The sequence below is a fragment of the Choristoneura fumiferana genome, chromosome 17, assembly GCF_025370935.1.
Source record: "Choristoneura fumiferana chromosome 17, NRCan_CFum_1, whole genome shotgun sequence".
NCBI lineage: Eukaryota > Metazoa > Arthropoda > Insecta > Lepidoptera > Tortricidae > Choristoneura > Choristoneura fumiferana.
Genome location: NC_133488.1, coordinates 4711741 through 4735741, shown reverse-complemented (window position 1 = coordinate 4735741; position 24001 = coordinate 4711741). Strand labels below are relative to the sequence as shown.

Below are 24001 nucleotides of genomic sequence, written 5' to 3'. Positions count from 1 at the left end.
TTCTCTTTTAACTTGGGGACCAGGCCCAAATCGTTTACTTCTGCATTCTGGGCCAGCAGAGACATGCTGGACACAGTGTCGCATTGCGTTTGAAGGTTGGTGCAGTTTATGTTCTCTGATAGAGCCGCTTTTGATGGGCTGGAATCAAGAATCAGGTTTATTTGGATAATCATTTCGGCATACATAGGTACGTCCCACGGCTTGGCACAGGTTTCAGAATGAGTGCGAAATTTGTATTTTATTGACATTATTTTTGTTATCTATCGCACTAATATTATAAATGCGAAAGTTTGTAAGTCTGTTTGTTTGTTGGTTACCTTTTCACGTCTTAACTGCTGAAACGATGTAGTTGAAATTCGTTATACAGATAGTTTGAGTCCCGGGGAAGGACATAGGATAGTTTTATCCCGGAAGATTGTATAGTTCCCGCGGGATAGGGATAAGCGAGTTCTACGCGGACGGAATCGCGGGCAACAGCTAGTCATGCATAATTTTCAACTATCTATTACGGTTCTTGATTGTCCTGTGACGGACCGACCGACGGACGGACAGTGTAGCGACGCTAATAGGGTTCCGTTTAAAGAAACTATACAGAACTGTAAAAGAGATCTTCTAAGATATATATTTGGGCTTTTATTCGAGCATTTCAACCGTCTCATTTTTCTGGACACTTTTCTGTAATAATGGCCGAATATTCTGATACAAACCGTGCCGTAAAGCCGTGGTGGCCTAGTGACCTATCGCCTCACAAGCAGAGGGTCGTGGGTTCAAACCGCGGCTCACACCTCTGAGTTTTTCGAAATTCATGTGCGGAATTACGTTTGAAATTAACCACGAGCTTTGCGGTGAAGGAAAACATCGTGAGGAAACCTGCACTAACCTGCGAAGCGATTCAATGGTGCGTGCGAAGTTCCCAATCCGCACTGGGCCCGCGTGGGAACTATGGCCCAAGCCCTCTTGTTCTGAGAGGAGGCCTGTGCCCAGCAGTGGGACGTACAGTGGTGGTCATGTAATTAAGAACGATTTGAAGTTCCAGATTATTTTTAACTAAATCATGTCATGTGTAGTCGTGGTTCCTTCTTAGAAGTAACTAGTTACGTTATGAAATAGCCACATGAATAGAGCAAACGGGATTAAGAATAAATAATAAAATTGCTGACATTTTTTTACAAATTTTGTTTTTATTCTCTTTAGTAACAAATTAAAATAGTAATGAAGCTGGACAAATAATTAAGAACGATTTATTGAACTGCTCGAAAGTTTTTTTTATTTGAAACTTAGATTAACTAAATCACACTAACGTGAAGTTTGTACAGAAAAAAAAAGGAATTTAATACATTTTAACTAAAATTAATAGTTAGTAGCATGTCCACCACGGCTTTTTATTACTGCCTTACACCGCGAGGCATTGAATCTATCAATTTTTGACATTTCGCAAGAGAGATAGAGTTCCATTCTTCTAAGAATACGTCATACAGTTCTCTTAAATTGCCACACTGTCGATTTGAAACCTTTTTCTTGACTTCGCACCAAAGATGCTCTATTGGGTTAAGATCGGGGCTGTTGGCTGGCCAATCTAAGACAGAAACTGATTGCGATGTGAGGAATTCCTTAACGGTACGTGCAGTATGCTTGGGATCATTGTCATGCTGGAATGTCCAAATAACGGAAGCACGCCTTCAGCATATGGTAACATTGTTTCTTCCAGTATGTTTTTGTATTGAAATTGATCCATGTTTCCTTCTATCAGCCTAACAGGTCCAACACCATGTCCAGAAAAACATCCCCAAATTTTTACATTCCCCCGCCATGCTTTAAGTCACTTTTGTGTACTTTGGGTCGAATGCTTTATTTGAAGGCCATCTTACATATCCGTTTGCCATCAGAACATACCCTATTTATTTTTGTCTCGTCAGAAAAAAGAACGTTTTTCCACTGTCTGACTGTCCAGTTTTCATATCTTCTTGCAAATGCAAGCCGGGCTTGCCTATGACACCGTTTCAACATAGGCCCTTCCTTGCTATCCTTCCGTGCAACTTTTCTTCTACCAAACGCCTTCGAATAATGCGTGCCGAGATTGCTGAAGGGTTGTTTTCGCCAAAATATTTTTTTTCTTAACTCATTAGACGGTATTAGACCTTTTAAAAGGATTTTGTTTTGCCAAACGAACGATATTTTCGATCATCTCGACGAGATGACTTTCTTTGTCTAGTACACGGGAACATTTGAAGTAGTTTGAGACGTGGCAAAATGCTTTAATGGCGTGGAAAACCATAGTTTTTGAACATTGCAGATGATCGGCTATGTGTTTATACGACCAATTCTTGTCGCAAAGTTTTAGTATTACTTCTCTTGTAGATTTATCACAACTTTATTTTTCCCCATTGTTTTTATATGAAGCAATCGCCTTAAAGACTTTTACGGCACTAATGGCGCCAAAATTATTCGAATAATAACCTAAAACCACAAAGCGGCCGTCCGTTCTCTATATAAATTTGAATAAAAAATAAACTATTCAGCGTTCTTAATTATATGACCAGCCAGTAAGTAGTAATAACTAGTTTTAGATGTAATGTTATAAGTTTATATATTTATTTTTTAGCCAATTATATGTATAAATGAGTTTACCGCTAGTACGGAAAGTTTACGATACCGAGAGAAGTACAAAAATATACATGCAGTTAGTACACTTGTCAGTTTGAAAAAATCTTCTCTATAAAAAATCGTTCTTAATTATATGACCACAACTGTATATAGGCTGGGATGATGATGATCCTGATACAGTTTTTAGTTATTTGGTAAGAACACAGAAACTCTAACAAATAATCGTAATAACGCCACAATGAACGACAACTAGCCACCTGCATCCACCGGTTGCCCGCAACTCTCACCATGTCACGAGTGGGAGGCCTGCCAACACAAATCTTCCGGTTCGTGGTCGACACTCGATAACATTCACCTCGGACGGTTATTTGTTCTTTGAGCGATGTGACCCGCCCATTGCCACTTTTACTTGCATATTGTACCAGGTATGATGATATTTAAGAATACCTGTGTATAACCCCTTTGGTCCCTGGTGATACTCTATCCTGTTTACTGACAGGACCCAATAATGATAAACTGGAGTCGATCTCACAGTCCGTCTCCTCAGGGTATATTCTTTGAAAAAGGTGGTTTATTTGGTGTTTGGAATCTAAAAAAATAAAAAAATATTTCAAAACTGACACGAATTTCGATGTCTGCTCATGATACTTACTAAAATAATGCATACCGATTAACAGGTCTCAACAAATTGATGGACTCTCCATATTCGTTAAGCTTTGATCGCTGGCTTTACAATCCACATTTTCGACATTGCATTTTGACGTGTTTTCGGTTTTGATCTGTAATTTGGACAGCTGCAGCTGTTTCTTGACAAATTTACTTGGACTGTTCTTTGATATTTTTTTCGGACTATTTTTCTCAATTTTTTTCAATGGCGTATTGGTAATTGCGGTTCTGTACCTGTAAATAATGTTAAGAGCGTTTATACCTGCTGAGCTGGCAACGTTGCATTTTTGTTAGTTTTTCTCGATTATTCCAGAAAAATTGAACGAAAATTTATAATGTTGTCTGATAGAACCCTTCTTATATTAATATATGTCAATGTGTCTACTCCAATAATTATTCGTGATAGAATTTTCATATTACTTAACACGAATTAATGTTTATGACCGGTTTTTAAAGAAAATAAAAGTCTATAACGAATAATTATTGGAGTAGACACATTAACTTATATATTAAGAAGGGTTCTATCAGACAACATTATTAATTTTCATTCAATATGGAATAATCGAGGAAAAACTAACAAAAATGCAACGTTGCCATGCTAGCTCAGCAGGTATAAACTTTCTTAATTAGACTATACGCGACTGACGGTGTGGCGGGCGAGTGTTCTCTTTTCATTGCGCGGCCGAAAGGCTCGCTTATCGCGTCGTTATACTCATAATAAGAATACGATTAGTGATTGCTGTTGTCCACTAATGATTTAGTGGTAATACCTTCAAAAATATTTACCAAGGAGTATTATGTTAATTTAAAACATATCATTGAGTTTCGCTAGTAGCGCCATCTAGTTTATTTGTGCACAACTCTTATAATCAGAGCCTGGCCTGCAAGGCTCCAGGCAAAAAATCAATCTAAGTATGTCCATGCAATTATGAACGCGTGTGTACGTATGTAAAGCAAAGTGAATGAGGCGAGATACACTTCATCTTTGTGTGATACATATTAATAGTAATACATGCTCCCTTTCTGTCTCATGACATAATTTAACTCGTTGCGTTGATTTTGCTTTATGCATGCATGCGAGCTTTGCGGTGAAGGAAAACATAGTGAGGAAACCTGCACAAACCTGCGAAGCAATTCAATGGTGCGTGTGAAGTTCCCAATCCACACTGGGCCCGCGTGGGAACTATGGCCCAAGCCCTCTTGTTCTGAGAGGAGGCCTGTGCCCAGCAGTGGGACGTATACAGGCTGGGATGGTGGCATATACATGCACACGGGTCCCATACGAGTGTACTCGTACTATTACTTATTCTGTGGTACAGGTCAAATCTTGCAAGTTCAATTTTACCCACTTCCAGTGTTCGGAATGACTTGAAATTTGACATACTTGTGTAAACGTCGTGACGTCCTGGTGGTCTAGCCAATTTGGTATGGAAATGTAAATGACAATGCAAGTACAGTCAGCAACAAAAACCTGTTTCAAAAGAGTAACGATTTCCCGCAAAAATGCTTTGTAATAGGTATTCAAATATGACTTACAGTCCTGGGAAGCTAGCTGTTGTACTGGTAGGTGAAGGTTGTATGGTGTCTTCGTCATCAAAGGTCTCCTTTTTTATATCCAACTGAAACATTAATCAAGAAGAACATCATCAGGTATTATTAGTAGTACAAATTCAGCCCAATATCTAGGTCAATTGGTGCGAATTGTCCCGTGATATTTATTTATTTATATACTCAATAAGGGACATTTGAATGGAGACAAACAATGTACATTGATGGAGAGTGAATGTTGAGTAGTTACGGAAACAATGCAAAATGAAATGGACAATTTAAATGAAAAACTCTGACTTTTACTTTCTGTTACCATACCTACATCAATGATACAAACACTTAATGAGGGCTATCGTTTTTTGTCTCACTAGATGGCTCACTGTTGCGTGAGGTTTTTAAGTATGGCTTTCAAAGTCTGTTATTACACCTTAAAACCGTACCATAGAAATATCGAGCATGCCACAGTGTTGCATAGACCCCGTTTTGTTCAGAAAAAAGGGAGGACAAAGGTTTCCGAAAAACAAAACTGTCTCAAAACACAGACATTCATTGCCCCGGAACGCATATTTGCCATATTTAATTCCAGATATTGCAAAATATTCACAAAATTATTCTAATTATAAATAAACCCGCGTAGCTCACCCAAAAACTATGAGATTTGATATTTCGGAGACCTCACGCTACACTAGCGCCTCTAGTGGCGAATTCATATGCGATAGCCCTCTTTAAAAAATATTAAAATTATTTCTAGGTTGTCATTCAAAAAATATTAAAATTATTACTCATTACTCCGAAGATGGAAATTTGAACTACATACATATATCATGCCATACAGCTTACACAAATAGAATTTAATAGGAGTGTGAAAGGGACATAATATAGTTAATACGAGCTTCGAATTTTAACATCGAGAGTTAATCTCCAAGGCATATTCTATCTTACAAATTTAATTGAAGTACATTTAGCTCTATTAATACTCTTTTCTAATTAAACTAAACAAAAACAGTTTTTATTAAGAGTGAAGACTAACCTGTAAACAATTTACACTATCTTTAAACCCCTTGGATCCTCCAGAAAATGCAGGGGAGCTTGTCAGATCAACAATGGACTTTTGTTTGACAAACGTGAACCTTGCTTGCCTCAGCTTGCTCCCTGACTTTGCCTTTACGGGCGTTGAAAAGGACAGCTTCAGTGTTTTGTTCTCTGATATTGGCCTAAAAAATGGAGATGGTGGCAAGTGAGAGGATTTTGATATGAAATAGGCTGACATAGCACTCAGTGGTGGCGCTAGACCATAATTGTATGTGAGCAACAATTAGTAGGCAAGACCTATTATTGAGTAATACATAATAATATACTTTTTTATGGCTTTCACTCTTGCTATTTTAGCAAAACATATTTTGTCAATGTCTATGTAGAGTAGACATCACATAGTTTGTTTATTTATTGATAAAAACGTTTACATGACATTACAGTAATGAATGACCAATTCATCATGAAACTTAGACTAACGATAAAAGATTAATTTATAATAAGAAGATAGGTATAATATTAATAATTTGGCTGTTTGGTTTTATTTTAGTTAAATTGTAATTTCAGAGAATATGACGGTTTTTTGTCTAATATTTTAATGGGGCTTAAGTACACCAAATGCGTCTGTCAGCCTCATGGGAAGCCACAGAAATATGACAGTGTTAAGTTTAACCGCTATGTGTGTCTGTCTGTGGCACCATAGCTCTTAAATGGGTGGACCGATTTGAATGCGGTTTTTTATTTGAAAACCTGTTTCTAGCAATGGTTCTTAGACATCTTTCATCAAAATCGGTTCAGCCGTTTTTGAGATATTGAACTTTCAAGTGACAAAGTCAGGTGTTTTCCAACTTTTTGTTGGTTAGGTTAGTTGAATTAAATTAAAATAAGCAGAGATCACATCTATCCATCACTTCTTTTTAATATATTTCTATAACCACATCCCTTCTGTCAAGAGACTATGTTGAATTTGATTTCAAAATTATGTTCTTACCAATTATCAGGACATTTCTTTTTCTCTCTTGAATCAGATGCTGTTGCATTTCTATACTTTTTGGACAAAATAACAGGGCTTGTCCTGCCAGTGGGTGTCCCATCTATCTCAGAAACTGATTCGTTATTTAGTACATCAGTTATTTCTGAAAAAACCTCTTTTTTGGGAGTTATCCGGTTAGTTTCAAGCTTTTCTTTAGGAGAGGTTAACGAAACTGTTTCGCCACATAGAATTTTAAATGCTTCATGGATGAGGTTCATGTTCTTTGTCTCGCTTAACATTGTCAATGCTGAAGCTGGAAGATTCAACACATTAGTTTATTAACAAAATACAGGTAACACAGTAAAAAAAAATCAGCTAGTCAGCAGTAGTATTTCATAGAAACTTGTCTGCTCTTAGTCCTTTACCAATCGCACAACATCAAAAAAAAGAAACCCAGCAGGATTAGAAGGATTCTCAAAACAACCAGCTCCTAATATCATCGCTTACCAGTGGCATAGCTTGCCTTGGATGGGCCTGTATTTAGATATTATATATTTTGTATTGTTTTTAATTACAATTTTCGCTTACATGGGTTTAAGACTGCCTTTTACTGTCTATACTTGATTTGGATAGGTATTTAACTAACTGTAAACAAACTTCAGCTGCCAAATTTGGTACTTACATTCAAGGATTTTAAACATTTTACTTAATTTACTTAAAAACTAGACTAGTGTATTTCAATACAGAAATGTAAATGTTTGATAGTAATAGGGGAATTTCAATATTTTAGACACAAATTGTCATTTTTTTATTTACATTTATTTAAATACCTATCTAAACCAAGTATAGATTAATGTGAAGTGATTAGCAGCATCTATGGATTGGGTTGAGTGTACAGTAAATAAGCATAAGATCATACTACGTAATTCTAGAACAGTTTTTTATTAAAGTTATAAAAAGCATATTGCTTAAATGACTTACCAACAGATTGTATAATATTATCTTTTATTTCTATAACTTTTTTTAATGCTTCAGAGCCTACACAGGCTTTGCTAAAAAATGTAACAAACAGAAATAATAAAAAAATACAATCAAATACTAAATAAAAAAATCAATGAATGACTGCTACTGTTAGCATACAATACAATTTCAAATTCAGTATTAGCTTTACCGTTCACATTTTTCCTTTTGTGCTATAACTTCCATGTGGAGTTGTTCGAACTCTAAAACGAGATCTGTAAATAATTAAAAATATAAAATATCGATTAACTTTACCAAAACGGTATAGGCGCGAAGTTTCAGTGTACCTTTTAAATTGCATAAACTTTGATTCAAAGTAACTTCTAAAGCTACAACAGTCTTCCTGTTTGACAGTGTGGATAGACCTAAATTTTCAGTAGCATAAACCATTGTTGTAATTTCCAAAGTCCAGAGAATACAATACAAGTACAAACGAAATACAATTAATCACACACCTCAGCTTATCAGGTGAGCGAGTTTACAAAAAATGTCAATGTCAATTAACAAATTTGTGGCTGGCTGACACTGGGTGACACTTTCCCGGCCCGGATAATACCGTCATGGAAATACCGACCCTGTTTTTCGTGTATACGCCCAATAACGTAGTAAATACATTGCTTGCTAGGGAAAATAATAAATCATTTTTTTTTACTAAAACATAATAAAATCTGATTATCAGGGCCTTTACTGACTACCCTTAAAGTTTGAGGTAGTATCAAAAATACACGCTATATAAAACTGTCTGTTTAAGCACAAAGTAAAAACGGTAACTAGCTTTAGTTAGCAATAACGCCGAACGAAAAAAAAACGTGGCCATTTTGTGTGTGACAGAGGCAAACAGGCAAAGGCTAAAAGTCATTCTGTCGAGTTCTGTCTTTGATATATTTTTTCATTTGCTATTATTAAGAATCTGAAATAAAAAACACTAAGAAAGTATATAAAAAATATTTAGAATACACAAAAAACCTAGTCTAATATTAATGTAAATTTTTCGAGATGACCACTCAATTGGCTCCTTAATTTTGAAAGCCTTTGCGTTGTTTCTTGTAAAAAATGTTAGTAAATAAATTTGTGAACATAATTTGAATTCTTCCGAAATGCGTGCTGATTTTCTCGTAATTTAAAGTTTAGATCTGATAAAAAAGGAATAATTAGTCTTCTACAGCTGGTTCATAACTAACCTGATATAAAAAATGGAACAAGACGACGATATGATTGTAATAATAGTTGGAGACGAGAGTGATAACGAGGAAAGTTCTCATTTCCCTCCAATAAAAATTAAAGAAGAGATTTTGGACGAAACTGAAAGCACAATGGACACTCAAAATCAGGAAGACACTGTTACTGTTTTTATTAAAGAAGAGACAATGGATCAGGCAGAAGAGTACTTGGAGGCAGAATTTAATGAGATTATTTCAAATTATGAAGTTAAAAAAGAAGACGAGGATTATGTTCCTACTGAAAATGAGGATGATAAGAGGAGGTATAAGTTGCTGCATCCTTGTCAGAGAAGGTCTTTTGTGAAGGAACTCCGGGAGCAGTACCCAGAGTTGTCTGAAGATAAGGACTTGCTTGTCTGTACGCTTGCGGCGATTATGAGGAATGTCAAGCCTCCACCACTGCCTCAAGACTATTATGTTATGAATGGTATTATGTTGGAGTAAGTATCTTGATTTAGATTTTAAGATATATTAGGTAATGTGAAAGCAGGCCGTTCCTGCAACTCGACGTCCTTTAATGGACTTAACTGTGTGAATGAGATGTTAAAACCATTTATTTAAAACTAGTGTCCTTTAACATCAACCTGTAGAAATTTAATCAGTTAGTTTCTGGGATAAAACTATCTTATTCTCTTGCTGCAGTCTTAAACTATCTCTGTATCAAATTCAATCATAATTAGTTCAGCAGTTTAAGCATGACAAGATAACAGACATAAAGAAAGATGGATAGACAGTTAGTTTTGCATATGTGAAATTAGCAATGAGAGGTAAATAAAATGATGAGAAATAAAATAAAGCTCAGGTCCGGACGGAATTCCAAATGAAGCAATAAAAGTAGGAAAATTTATACTGGTACCACACTTAACTAACTTGTTTAATAAGATTCTCGATGCTAAGGCAGTGCCTATAAAATGGGCACAATCCGATATAATCCTGCTGTATAAGAAAGGAGACCCAGCCAATATAAGTAACTATAGACCCATTAGCCTACAGCCAAACATGTACAAATTATTCGCCTCGAGCGTTGAAGAGCGTCTCGCTAAATACACTGAACAACATCAACCACCAGAGCAAGCGGGTTTTAGAAAGGGTTTTTCGACAACAGACCATATTCACACTTTGGATCAGATAATAGAGAAATACGAAGAACACAGGGGTTCACTCTACCTAGCTTTTATTGACTACGCCAAAGCGTTTGACTCCATATCTCACAATAGTATGTGGAAGGCCCTACAGGAATGCGACGTACCAGCAGAAAGTATAGAACTTATAAAAGACATATATAATAAAAGCGTATCTCGCGTAAAAATGGAGACAAAAGGTTCTGAAATAAGGGTCTATAGAGGAGTCAGACAGGGCGATCCTCTTTCACCAAGAATTTTTATAACTGTTCTCGAAAATATAATGAAGGACCTGAACTGGATTAAGAAAGGAATCAACATAAAAGGCGAATTTCTAAGCAATCTCCGGTTCGCAGATGATATAGTTCTTTTCTCGGAAACTGCAACTCAACTGGAAACAATGGTTCGCGAACTTCATACAGTCAGCCAAAAAATTGGCTTAGAATTAAACACAGAAAAAACAAAAATCATGACAAATGCTTTAGAAAAATCCATAACTGTTAATGATATTCAACTAGAATATGTGCGGGAATACATTTATTTAGGTAAAAAAATATCCTTTAGTAACTCCAGACACATAGATGAAGTAAAAAGACGAACAAACATATCATGGAACAAATTCTGGAGCTACAAAGAAGTGCTGAAATCAAATCTTCCTGTAAACCTCAAGAAAAAAGTTTTAGATTCCTGCATACTGCCATGTCTCTCATACGCCAGCCAAACATGGATATACAATAATCATATAAAAAATAAAATTCAAACTTGTCAAAGAGCGATGGAACGAAGCATTCTAAATATAAAAATGAAAGATAGGAAACGAAGCACAGATATAAGGAAGAAAACAAATGTAATTGATGCCTTAGAACATTGTAAGAAATTAAAGTGGAAATGGGCTGGTCACGTGGCACGTATGAACAAAAGTAAATGGGCAAAAAAAGTAACTACATGGATAGGGCCAAATAATAAACGAAACAGAGGACGACCAAAAGAAAGATGGATAGATGAGATAAATAAAATAGCCGGCAAGAACTGGATTCCAAAAGCAGCAGATAGAGTTAAATGGATGGACATGGAGGAGGCCTTTACTCGTAGAGAGGTCCTTTAATAATAATAAAAATTGAACATTTTTTTTAATATTTAAATTCAATAATCCAAATATTAGTGATGCATGACATGAAATTAGATTAATATGAAATTATTGTTAAATTATTATTGTCTGAATTATGGTTATTAAGGAAATAAATGAGGCTTTATTATTATTATTATATTATCCATAATAATAAACCAATGTTTATTGATTGATGACATATTATAAGAAGTGTATTTGGAATGTGCTTAAAGGAGAGCTTTGAGAACAGTGTTGTCTGATTATAATGCTTGTATGAGTTCTATTATCATTTTTCATGGTTTTGTTTCAGAGATTCCCATAAGGCGGACATATTCACCAAAGCATACATAAGACTTGACAAATATAAAATTAAAAAAGAAATTCTAATACACTGTAGCAGAACCTGTATGCTAAATGCCAATTTAACTTGTAACTTGCTAATGCTGGCAACTGTCTAGGTCACATAGAAACTACATTTTTCCAGGATATGAAATAGTTGTATGTTAGTTAAATAGGGGTCAATTACGTACAGATGATTTTGGCCAATCTTAACTAACAGAAACTATATAATTCCAGATGCGTAGTGTGTACAGCCTTTTCCGAGACAATCCCTGCCGCCGGCCGTCACTACCAAGAGAAACACGGGCCAAGATATCTCATTTGTTTTGCTTGCGGAGCTGATTTTAGGAGGTTAGTGACCATTTTTAATGGGGCATTCAAGTATTATGTATTTATGTAACACAATTTTTAAAGATTTTTAACTCTCCTTCCCTCTATGTAACACACCATAAAGATTTTCTGGTTCACTAATGTTTCGCAAGTTAACTAAGCCTACTAACATTAAATTATTAAGTTAAAAGTAATAACACAACTACTAATAGTAACCACCTACTTGTAAAATATTTGATGTGAAAATAAAAGTCTTATTATTTATTAATGTTTCGCAACTAACGTTTGGCAATGATTCATTTTGCAACTGTTTAACATTTCTAAAACTATAAATATTTCAGGATTTTTATAAAACTAACCTAACCTAACCTAAAGGGTTCTACATGATGGCCCTGAAATATACAGTTTTAGAACATGCAAAATGAAAAGTTGCGAAATGAATCAGATTGCCAAACATTAGTTGTGAAATGAACGGATACCACATTTTCTGTACCTCCCTCCCCCTTCCTAAACGTTATGTAACACCCCAATAACTGTTTTTACCAAAAAAAATGTTTTAGTTTTTCTTCAGACATTTTCCAAATTTAGTTATGCTGGCAAATCAGCATGAGAACCTTTGTAGGCCAAGAACAACTGATTATGCAAATCTCCCTCTTTTGATGACATTATGATTACTTAAAATAAAAATTAAATTACGTACAATACAACCCAAAGGATTTCCCCCTAAAACATAAATGGAAAGGTTGCCAACTTTGGAGATTTTAATTCAATCGTTTTTTTTATAAAATACAATGTACGTAACGAGTTATTCGAACCCCCTCTCAACCCTGTATGTAACGCATTTTAACGTTTTACAAATCAACGCACGTAAAAAGAGTTCCAGGCGATATACCTGCGCAGCGAGCGAAATACAGACCAAATTGGCGGCGGAGCAGTGGGGGACGCGGGAGGGGCGTAGGAGCGCGCGCGCGGCCGTCACGCTATTGGCTTGTTAGTTGACAGATGCGCAAACGTACGTATCCCATCCACTAGCCACCCAGAGCTCTTTTTACGTGCGTTGACTTGTACATGACACCCCCTTCCCGCAAATATACATTACCTAATACTTGAATGGGGGTATTTTTAGTCACCCTGCATCGTGCGCGATTCGAAGGTTCAAATTCTACTGGCTGTATTGCCTCTATGTACCGCAATGGATACCTATTAAACCAGCCACAACTCAGTTTTTATTTGGACTTTTCTAATAATCTTCTGTTTATGTTAATTTATTACCTATTCTACCATATTTTATGTGAATAAAGACATTTGAATTTTGAATATGGCAGCACGACAAACTTGTACAAGCATGAGAAGCGATGCAGCGGGACTGATGTCGAGGTGGTGCTCCGAGCGCGTGCCATCTTCGTCGGCAACAAGGGCCGGCAACGCCCCTTCTTGAACATGGCTAAGAAAATGCGACCGCTTCAGTGGGTTCATTTTTTAATTTGTCTAATTTTGTAACAAAAATAATTTAGGTACAGTCAATTGCAAAAATATAATTACTGCCAAAGTTACAAAAATATGTATACACAACCTTTATGTTCCGGCAATAAAGTTGTGTAAGTATATATATTTTTGTAACGTTTGCCGTCTCGTTTTATTTATATAATGATAATAATTTCGTTTCATGATGTGTTTTATTGATTTGAAAATATTATATAAGTGCTGTATTACTGTAAAGTCAGGGCATTTTGGCACATTATGCCCATACAAATAGGTACCACATAATGTTGGGGGTCTTTATTTGTGTAAATCATGATTTTTGCATTATATTTTTTCAGCTCCCTGACTGCAAATCCTCCAAAGAATCAGTGAGTAGAATATTATTATTTTTATCCTACAGGGTGTTTGGCAGGTCTTGTGCCAAATGACTTGGGCGGGTAACAGGAACTTGCAACACATTGTGGGCCAATTTGCTCTCATCCAGCCCAGGGTTTTTTTTAAAGTATTTTACAAAAATATTCCCTGCCTATAATTTTTTTAATATCACAGCACCTTGTGTGGTACCTACATGTAAGTACAGTCGAACCATTTGATTGAACCTTCTCACTCCACGGAACTCACTTCTCACACCATGGAACATTCTCACTCCTCCTTCCTTGTCAAGCAATGCGATGTCAATATGACTTTTCCTACGAAAAGGTTCCAGAGTGGTACACGATTCAGTTGGTTCGAGTGTACATCAGTTTGATATGTCCCGCAGTAAGTTCTGCTGCGACAGTTGTCCGGCGGAGTTCAACTCGCGCGCGGCGCTGGTGTCCCACCTGTACCTGCACAGCGGGCTGCGGCCCTTCCGCTGCGCACACTGTCCCTGCGCCTACACCTCGCAGTCGGCGCTGACGGTACGGCCTTCTGTAATACATAAATGTCATGGGAAAATGAGGGCTATCGCGTATGAATTCGCCACAAGAGGCGCTAGTGTAGCGTGAGGTCTCCGAAATGTCAAATCTCATAGTTTTTGGGTGAGCTACGCGGGTTTTTTTTATAATTAGAATAATTTTGTGAATATTTTGCAATATCTGAAATTAATTATGGCAAATATGCGTTCCGGGGCAATGAATGTCTGTATTTTGCGACAGTTTTGTCTTTCGGAAAAATTTGTACTCCCTTTTTCCAAACAAAACGGGACTATGCAACACTGTGGCATGCGCGATATTTTTATGGTACGGTTTTATGATGTATTAAATATGATTTTAATCTAAACTTAGTTTTCACGCCTGTAATAACAGACTTTGAAAGCCATACTTAAAAACCTCACGCAACAGCGCGCCATCTAGTGAGCTATCGTTTTTTGTCTTACTAGATGGCGCCACTGTTGCGTGAGGTTTTTAAGTGTGGCTTTCAAGTTTAGATTAAAATCATGTTTAATACATCTTAAAACCGTACCATAAAAATATCGAGCAACCACAGTCTTGCGTAGTCCCGTTTTGTTCGGAAAAAAAGGGAGGACAAAAGTTTTCGAAAGACAAAACTGTCTCAAAACATAGACATTCATTGGCCCTTATCGCATAATTGCCATAATTAATTTCAGGTTATGAAATATATTCACAAAATTATTCTAATTATAAATAAACCCGCGTAACTCACCCAAAAACTATGAGGTTTGACATTTCGGAGACCTCACGCTACACTAGCGCCTCTAGCGGCGAATTCATACGCGATAGCCCTCATTGACCTAGTCCCAAACTAAGCAAAGCTTGTACTATGGGTACTAAGCAACGGATAAACATACTTATATGGATAAATACATACTTAAATACATATTAAACATCCAAGACCCGAGAACAAACATTTGTATTATTCACACAAATATCTGCTCTGGCCAGGGATCGAACCCGAAACATTAGGAGTCAGGTTCTTTAATCGCTTGGATATCCGGTCGTCGAATACATGTACTCTTTGTTTTCGCATCTACCTCCGCCTCAGCTAAGAAGGCCGTTACAACCCTAGTTCAGGTTTCAGATTATCGCTAGATCGGGTTTTACCCGGATATATATCCGGATATATAGATATCTTTTGCAGGTGGTAGGACCTTGTGCAAGGTCCGCCCGGATTGCTACCACCATCTTACTCGCTAATCCTTCCGTGCAGCAGCAGTGCTTGCACTGTTGTGTTTCGGCGTGGAGAGTAAGACAGCCGGTGAAATTACTGGCACTTGAGGTATCCCATCTTAGGCCTCTAGGTTGGCAACGCATCTGCAATACCCCTGGTGTTGCAGATGTTTATGGGCGGTGGTGATCTCTTACCATCAGGAGACCCACTTGCTCGTTTGCCATCCAGTCAAATAAAAAAAAATAAAAAATAAAAAAATCTTAAGAACCCCGCCCGGACGAACTCCAAACTAGGAAATATCCGAGAAACCGGGGTAGATGGCAACACTAATCTTAGGGGCTGTTTCACAGGTGAATTTAGCTTGCTTTCAGTTAAAGCAAATTTAGGTTTATAACAATTTAATTTACTTTAAATTTACGGAATTTGTGAACGGAAGATGAAAGGCGAGTGCTGAAGTACGTGTAAAGTGTTAGCAAAAAATGTGTGACGTATGCATGAGTGGCGCTTGTGATTGGATGAGAGATGTATGTCGTCATATGCGTGTGTTTTTATTGGTTTAGCGAATGTATGTCGTGATGTGTAGGCAGTGTGATTGGGTATGAAACTATACAAAGCTAAATTAAATTGACGTAAACAAAAAGAAGGTTGATATTGATGACCCCTGTGCAACGCAGTGGCGTGAACACACCCATTGACATAATTTGATGGATAAATTAAATTAATGGATGTTGAAATAGGGGTATAAGGGGGTGAAATAGGGGTTGAAGTAGGGGAATAATATAATGTTCGTCTTTGTTCCAGCGTCACCTGAAGCAGCACAGTGACGTCAAGTACGTGTGCGACCACTGCGACCGCCCCTTTAAAGTCAAGACTGCACTGGTGTCGCATCTCGATACACATTTACGTAAGTACTCGTGTTCGCCCACATCACCGTGAAGTCAAAGCTAGAGACAAAATATCTTTAGTCAATTTAGGTGTGGGGGGAGGCTCCAATAGAGAGATCTCTCTCCAGGCAGGTGTTATGCCTGGGGACCGAAGTCCGAAGGACGAGCGTCGGTAGTTGTATACAGTATACTCCGAGTTGTGAAACTTCGATAGTACGATGTAGAAGATGGTCGGAGTTTCTACTGTTGCTCACTAGATGGCGCTAGGAGCCGCTACATAGGCTAAGGCTATACAGCACTTCTAACTGAACCAGTGGGATACAACTTAGACCTTATCTGCACTTTACATCCGGTGAGATTGTTGTCAGTCACGGCCAGTTTTATGTAAAACTAGTTTTCCCGCGGCTTCGCATGCTTAAACTATTCGATCTGTTAGTTACAATTGAAATTCCGGGATTTTACAAAATTCCCTTGGGAATTGACAAAATTTAGATCGTGGTCTTCATTGAGGTTGTGTTAAGAACAACTGTCCAAAATTTCATTACTCTAAACCCAGTGGTTGAAATTTTATGATTTTATCCCTACCCCGTGGGAATATCGGGATAAAAAGTAGCTTATGTGTTATTCCAGACGTCCAAGAAACCTAAATACCAAATTTCATGACTCTAAGCCCAGCGGTTGTTGTTTCGAGATTTTATCCCTATCCCGTGGGAATACCGGGATAAAAAGTAGCCTATGTGTTATTCCAGATGTCCAGCTATCTACGTACCAAATTTTGTCCAAATGCGTCCAGCCGTTTCAGCGTGAAGGATTAACGAACACACACTCACAAACTATCGCATTTATAATATTAGTAGGATACATTAAGTAAACTACTTATTGACACATAAGCTACTTTTTATCCCGATATTCCCACGGGGTAGGGCCCGTGGGAATATCGGGATAAAAAGTAGCTTATGTGTTATTCCAGACGTCCAAGAAACCTAAATACCAAATTTCATGACTCTAAGCCCAGCGGTTGTTGTTTCGAGATTTTATCCCTATCCCGTGGGAATACCGGGATAAAAAGTAGCCTATGTGTTATTCCAGATGTCCAGCTATCTACGTACCAAATTTTGTCCAAATGCGTCCAGCCGTTTCAGCGTGAAGGAGTAACGAACACACTCACTCACAAACTATCGCATTTATAATATTAGTAGGATACATTAAGTAAACTACTTATTGACATTCTAGACCCTATCAGGGTGTCATGTACTTACCACCTTATTATGTGACACCTCTCCTATATTATTCGTCGGCTAGACCGACCAGTGTAACTCTTAAATAAAGAAGAGATATTATTAAGGAAATGAAAATAACATAAATATTTAAATAAATAAATAACATATTTGACCTTGGCTCTACATTCCTGTTCGACACATATAGGGCCCACCAAACACCCCACGGTAATCGTTATTTTTACAAGAACTCTTTTGCTCTAGCGTACCGAAAGCATGTGTGCGAGGAGTGCGGGCGTCGTTTCGCCCAGAAGAGTGCCCTGATGCTGCATATAGACGGGAAACACCGCAACTTGCCGCCGCCCTGTGCCTGCCAGTTATGCCCCAAGAGGTGAGATGTACAGGTCTCTACACCAGGGATGTAACAGATGTGGTTTTTATCGGAACCGAAAGCGGAACCAGATGTTTTCAATTTAGTTTATCGGAACCAGAAACGGAATCGGAACCGAAAACGGAACCGGTACCAGAATTGGAGCCTGATTGATAGGTGGGCGAGATTTTAAGGGTAGGTCTACTAAATCTGGGGGTCTATTTCATAACAATTCTGACACTCGCGATCACAATCAAATGACAGTTTTCGCATACAAAAAACTGTCATTAGATAGTGATCGCGAGTCAAGAGCGCAATCAGCGGTATCGGCAATTTTTGAAAAAATATTAGTTTTTTCTTTTACAAATATACAATTTTACTCGCAAATGTGATGAAAAACATTGTATGTCGCACGGGCGGTACTAGAATTACGAACATCGACTCATTAAAGCCCTCAGTCTTCGACTTCGGGCTTCTAATAGACTCTCGTTCGTAATTCCTTATTTACCGCCCTCAAGACACAATTACATAGTTAGCCTTGTGTTTGTATCGAAAATACAAAGTGAAACATAGATGCACAGAAAAACCAGAAAAAGTGACCAGCGCTGAGAATCGAACTGAGGTCCTCAGCATTCTGTGCTGCCTTGCCTTGCTTGCGTGTGCCTTGTGTTTGTTTTTGATGTACGCCGCTCATGTCCAGTCGCCACAGTAAGCATTGACATCCGATATAACTTCCGTTTCAAAACTAACGGGACCGGAACCGAAACGGATGTTTAATATCAAACGGAAATTCCGACTTGACGGAAACGGAATCGGAGCTCCGCAACATCCCTGCTCCACACATTACTCCGTGTCATGCCATGACCGTAAAGCAACGTGTCAGACAAAAATATATGTTCTTTGTATCGAAAACAATGAGACTATGCTCACCAGCACGTTTCGTGACCAACCGTCGCCGTCGTGTGTCATGTGTGCGTTTGACATTCCGTTTGACACTGCCTGATACAATACAATACAATACAATACAATACAAATATTCTTTATTGCACACCATAAAGCAGTACAAAAAACTTATGATATAAACACTTAGATTCAGGGTAGACAATAGGCGGTCTTATCGCTTAAAAGCGATCTCTTCCAGACAACCATTTGGGTACAAGAAATTATGTTTTACAAAAATAGGTGGCGGAAACAGAAACAGAAAATAAAAACAAACAAAAAAATCAATAATATTAAAATAAATACAAATGATACAACTATATAAATACATACATGCAATACTTATACAATACATAAACTACTAACATAAAATAGCAATATAAATTATCAATAAGGCCGTAATGGGAGAAAAAGGATAAGAAATTAGGAAATAAAATAGATAAACACAGAAAGACTGAGGACAGTGTCAAGAAGTGAGCCTTGACGAGATTTTTGAAAATAGGAAGAGATTTAGCTTTCCTCACATCTAGGGGAAGAGAGTTCCATAGAAGGATTGAAGTGCAAGTGAAGGAGTTATGATAGAACTTAGAGGAAGAAATTGGAACAGTGAGAAGTAAATTTTGGGAAGACCGAATGGAAGACAGGAACTTAAAACGTTGTTGGAGATATTCCTGATATGTCTGATACGTTTCTATTACGGTCATGGCATGATACGGTGTGGTGTGTAGAGAGCTTTAAATGTAAGTTTCGATTCTACTCGCATAGCTGAGCTACTTTTGCTCGCGCTGTGCCCGCGAGGAATCCGAAATTTTTAACAGCGTGTTCCAGACCAAATTTAAGGCTAAATATGTACGCTGATTCAGCTTTATCTTTATTTTTGTGTTAAAAAGTTTTAATGAAATCTCCAGTACAAGATACCTTTCTAATTGCGGCGTTGTGAGTCCGCCACATCTAGTTTAAGGCACTTGTCTCACCGCCAGCGAGGAAACGATTGGCTATCGACTATTTTCCCGCTCAAGAAACGAACAAAAGATATAAGATCCTGTGTGAGTAAAAGAGACACATATATATTAATAGTTGATCGCTGGCTGTTCACACTGTCGGCGAGAACTCGCTCTTACATCTTTTGTCGCAGCGACAAGAGCTATAAAACTTGCTTGGCAACTCAGCTTGGCGGCCGCCCCGCACGAGCGAGTCGAGTGGAGCGAGTAATAGCCCGTCGCACGCGAACACTCGCTTACAGCCGAGCGACAATTCGCTTCTCGCTGCTCGCCCACTCGTTTCTAGTTACTCGCTCTACTCGCTTCTCGCTCATCGTCGGCGTTGGGACAAGTGCCTAAGGGCCTTCGCTAACTGACACGGAGCGGGTAGACGTCTATTGAAAAAATAGTATGAGCAGCGACGGATTGTACCCGCACCAGCCAACGTAGGCTCTGAGCTCTAAGTTGACTGTAAAAGGCGAAGTTTATCAATTTGTTCTGAAACGTTTTCTTACATACCGAATTTTCAACTGATGTTTTTAATTCTAACCACTGTTACTCTTACAGGTTTAGAAGAATGACGTTGTTAAAAAGACCACATGAGGAAAGACCATGGGATGTTGTTGATGACTCGAAAGGTAAGTTATGGTACCTGCCACCTGTACAGCCGACTATGTGTTCAAATTCAAATTCAAATGATTTATTCAGTAAATAGGCCGCAATGGGCACTATTACACGTCATTTTTTGAACTACCAGCGCTTTCGGAAAGACCATGCGCCGCAAGAAACTTGGCAGAAAGTCATTTTTTCATAATAATATAATTACAAATAAAATACTTAAAAACTATATTATACAATTAAAGAAAAAAAAATACAAAAAATAATAATAATAAAAATACAGGGATGTATGGGGTCCCTTAGTTACAATACTAAACACTAACTATATCTAAACTATATCTACGTTCAGTGGAAGTGTAGAATGCTTCCACCGTCATAAATTTTAAAATAAAATGTGAAATTAATTAGGTAATTTAGACATGCTAATTATTTAAATGAAAATGTTTGTTTATTCGTATTCTATGCGCTGTGGCTGTGACGAAATTTTAGTGGGGAAAAAAGTATTTATAATGATTATTAGTCCTAAAAATTACATTGTGGTCTTCATGTGGGCGGTGGTGATCTCTTACCATCAGGAGACTCACTTGCTCGTTTGCCATCCAGTCGAATAAAAAAAAAAAAAACATTATATTAAAACAGCCAAATTTCTTGTCTTTAATCTAAACCTAGTGGTATACATTATGGGAGTTTATTCCCATCCCGTGGGAATATCACGCTAGTAGCCTGTGTTATTCCAGAAGGCCAGATATATCTGTACCAAATTTCATCCAAATCCCGTTTAGTGTGAAGGAGTCAAACATACAAACTCACAATAATAGCTTAAACAAAAATTTGTATAATTTATTGAATCTGGAGTTACTTTGCGAAGGTCCATATCAATGAAATATAAGCAATTACTTTGCTCATGCGTTTACTATGGTGAACGATTGTGGTGTTCTGGGGATGAGCTCTGGTTGAGCTCGAAACGCGTCAGTTTAGTGTCGTGGTGGTAATAGTTCTTACGATTTGGAGGTGGCTATCGCGTCGCGGGTGAGCAAAGTAGTTTTTTATAGTTCATTAAAACTTTGTATGTTTCAGATGTTCTTCAAAAAGCTGCCGACGATGACAAATACACAGATCCAGCACGCTAAAGCTATATTGAAGACTGACGAAGCGTTTTCAGACTCGCAACACATATTCCCGCAGTACCAAAATATTCCGGATGTCAACGAAGAGTTTCTATCTTACATCGAAGAAAATTGTCTATTTGATCAAAGCGAAAGTCTAGTGACGTAATGCTCATAATAGGGATGATGACACCACTAGTTAACTAACATGTACAGTTGCCAGCACCAAAATCTGACACATCAAAGCGTGTATAAATATCTGATACTATTCTATTTCTAGGCCAGGCAGGACGCGTCAGATATTTTTGCACGCTCCGCTGTGGCAAATATTAATGCAGGTGATTATGATTACATACTTACCTAGTTTTTATGCGCCGTTAAATCAGGAGAATCGCCGGAGATGTATGGCACTAGTTTATGTTCTTAGATGTCACCCATTTGCCAACTGAATTGACTAACTTTACAACGTGTTACAAAATTACCCCTATAATATATATACATATAAATTATTACAAGAAACATATTGTCAAGTAAGCTGTCATGTTATACAACCGGAGTTACCAAAGATTATTTAAAAGAGGTGTAATACCTATATTTTGTTAGACGATTTAACATTCCGTGCATTGATATGCAAACCCTATTTTAGTAAAATTAAAAAGTAGTACAAAAAAAATGAAAATTTAAAAAAAATATATTTTTCGCCGGTAAGTCATACAGTAATTCTACAGTTTTCAAATATTGTGCATGGTCTCTTTATAAGAAATCCTCTTTTCGCTTTACGGGTATTTCTGTGACACAGTGTATATTTTATTTAAATAAACTTAAAAATATGATTTTGAAGCTAATTCAAAATTAATCCGGTTTTTAATGCTGCTGTCATCTGCCCTATTATACAGGGTGTCCCAGAAGTACCACGTCACAGTGACACCAGAGGTAGGCCAGCTCAAGAGGAACCTAACCACCCTAACATGACCCCAGTAAAAGTTGCACGGTTTTCGAGTTATTACCGAAATAAAGATTTTTGGGGATACTCCCCTTTGTCTTGACATTTTTAGTACCAGCATCGACTTGGCAAGCTTTTAATAACAGTTTTTTATGTGTATCGAATCGTGAATAGTTACTTCAGAAGTGCAGTGTGTTATTTTGTCAGTAACTACCGTAAAATGCTGAAAAAAACTTAATAATCTAGATTTAAGTTGTCTCAAAAATAAGAATTTCAACTTTAACCATCTGCCATGAAAAAAAATTACTAGAAACGAAACAAACAAATAACGCCAATAAATTAGACATGTTATGCAGATTCAGAAATGGTATGACACATGTATCTTACTGAAATAACATTAGGCATTCTTATCACTTTGCTGATGCCGCAAGCCGTCACTGTTAAGTAAAAACATGTTACATTACCTACTAATTTATTGAATCAGGCGTTACTTTGCCGAGGTTCATATTAATGAACTGAAACAATCACCTACTTTGCTCACCCGCGACCTTATGATAGCTACGTTTATACTAGAAATGTGTGTTCATTCAGTTCCTCCTCCTCCACACTGCAAAAATACAGGGTAGTTCGAAGGACTCGCGCTGCTAGCAGACTTGCCACCCCACACTTAAGTCTACTCGTGACCACGGCCACTGTAATGTTGCCGAAACGTCGAGGTAAATATTACTCGTGTGTGTAAGCGTAATAAGTCCCGTCGGTGGTATTATGAATATGAATGAAAATCACGAAAGTTTAAAACGTTAGATAATATTATTTGGTTAACGCTATAATCTGGACATCTTTAAGGTCAAAGTGAACAGACACCTTCTAGACAAACGTGTACCATCTTAAGCCTCATCTTCGCCTTTCATCAAGGGAGATTGAGGCCAAACGTAAGCCTATTAAAAATATTCTAAAACCCGATTAATTTCAATGAAATATTGTGGACTGAAGAATCGGCTTGCAAAAGGGATGGATATTTCAATTTACACTACGTCCATAGCTGGCACACAGAAAACCAACACAGACACATGCAGAACGCGAAGATCGGTCCCAATACCAATTCAAAATTAATTTGTAGACTGGAATTCTTAATGGACAAATTGTGGGACCGGTCGAGTTGCCTCCTATTCTTAATGGTAGAAACTATTTACAGTTTTTGCAAAACGACCTGCCTGGTTTATTAGAAGATGTACCGTTGGCACTGACACGAACCATGTGGTACCAACAAGATGGTTTCTTGGCACATTACGCTCGGCTAGTCCGTGAGCACCTCAGCGAAACATTCCCTGAGAGATGGATTGGTCGATTGGGATCAATTTTATGGCCACCGCGTTCCCCGGATCTAAACCC

The 24001-nt window shown here is 37.6% G+C and overlaps 1 protein-coding gene and 1 pseudogene across 1 annotated transcript; one reads left to right on the top strand and one right to left on the bottom strand.

Moving 5' to 3' along the window:
- LOC141437145 (uncharacterized) lies at positions 1-8365 on the bottom strand (the record flags this gene model as incomplete). The annotated part of the gene is given in 9 exon segments (XM_074100408.1): positions 1-138; positions 3052-3193; positions 3302-3504; positions 4807-4889; positions 5849-6032; positions 6842-7136; positions 7805-7875; positions 7995-8058; positions 8131-8365. Coding segments are annotated over 9 exon segments (1283 nt in total), but the record flags the coding sequence as incomplete, so codon positions are not given.
- A 318-nt stretch (positions 8366-8683) lies between these two features.
- Positions 8684-22522, top strand: LOC141436811 (uncharacterized; annotated as a pseudogene).
- Positions 22523-24001: the final 1479 nt, after the last annotated feature.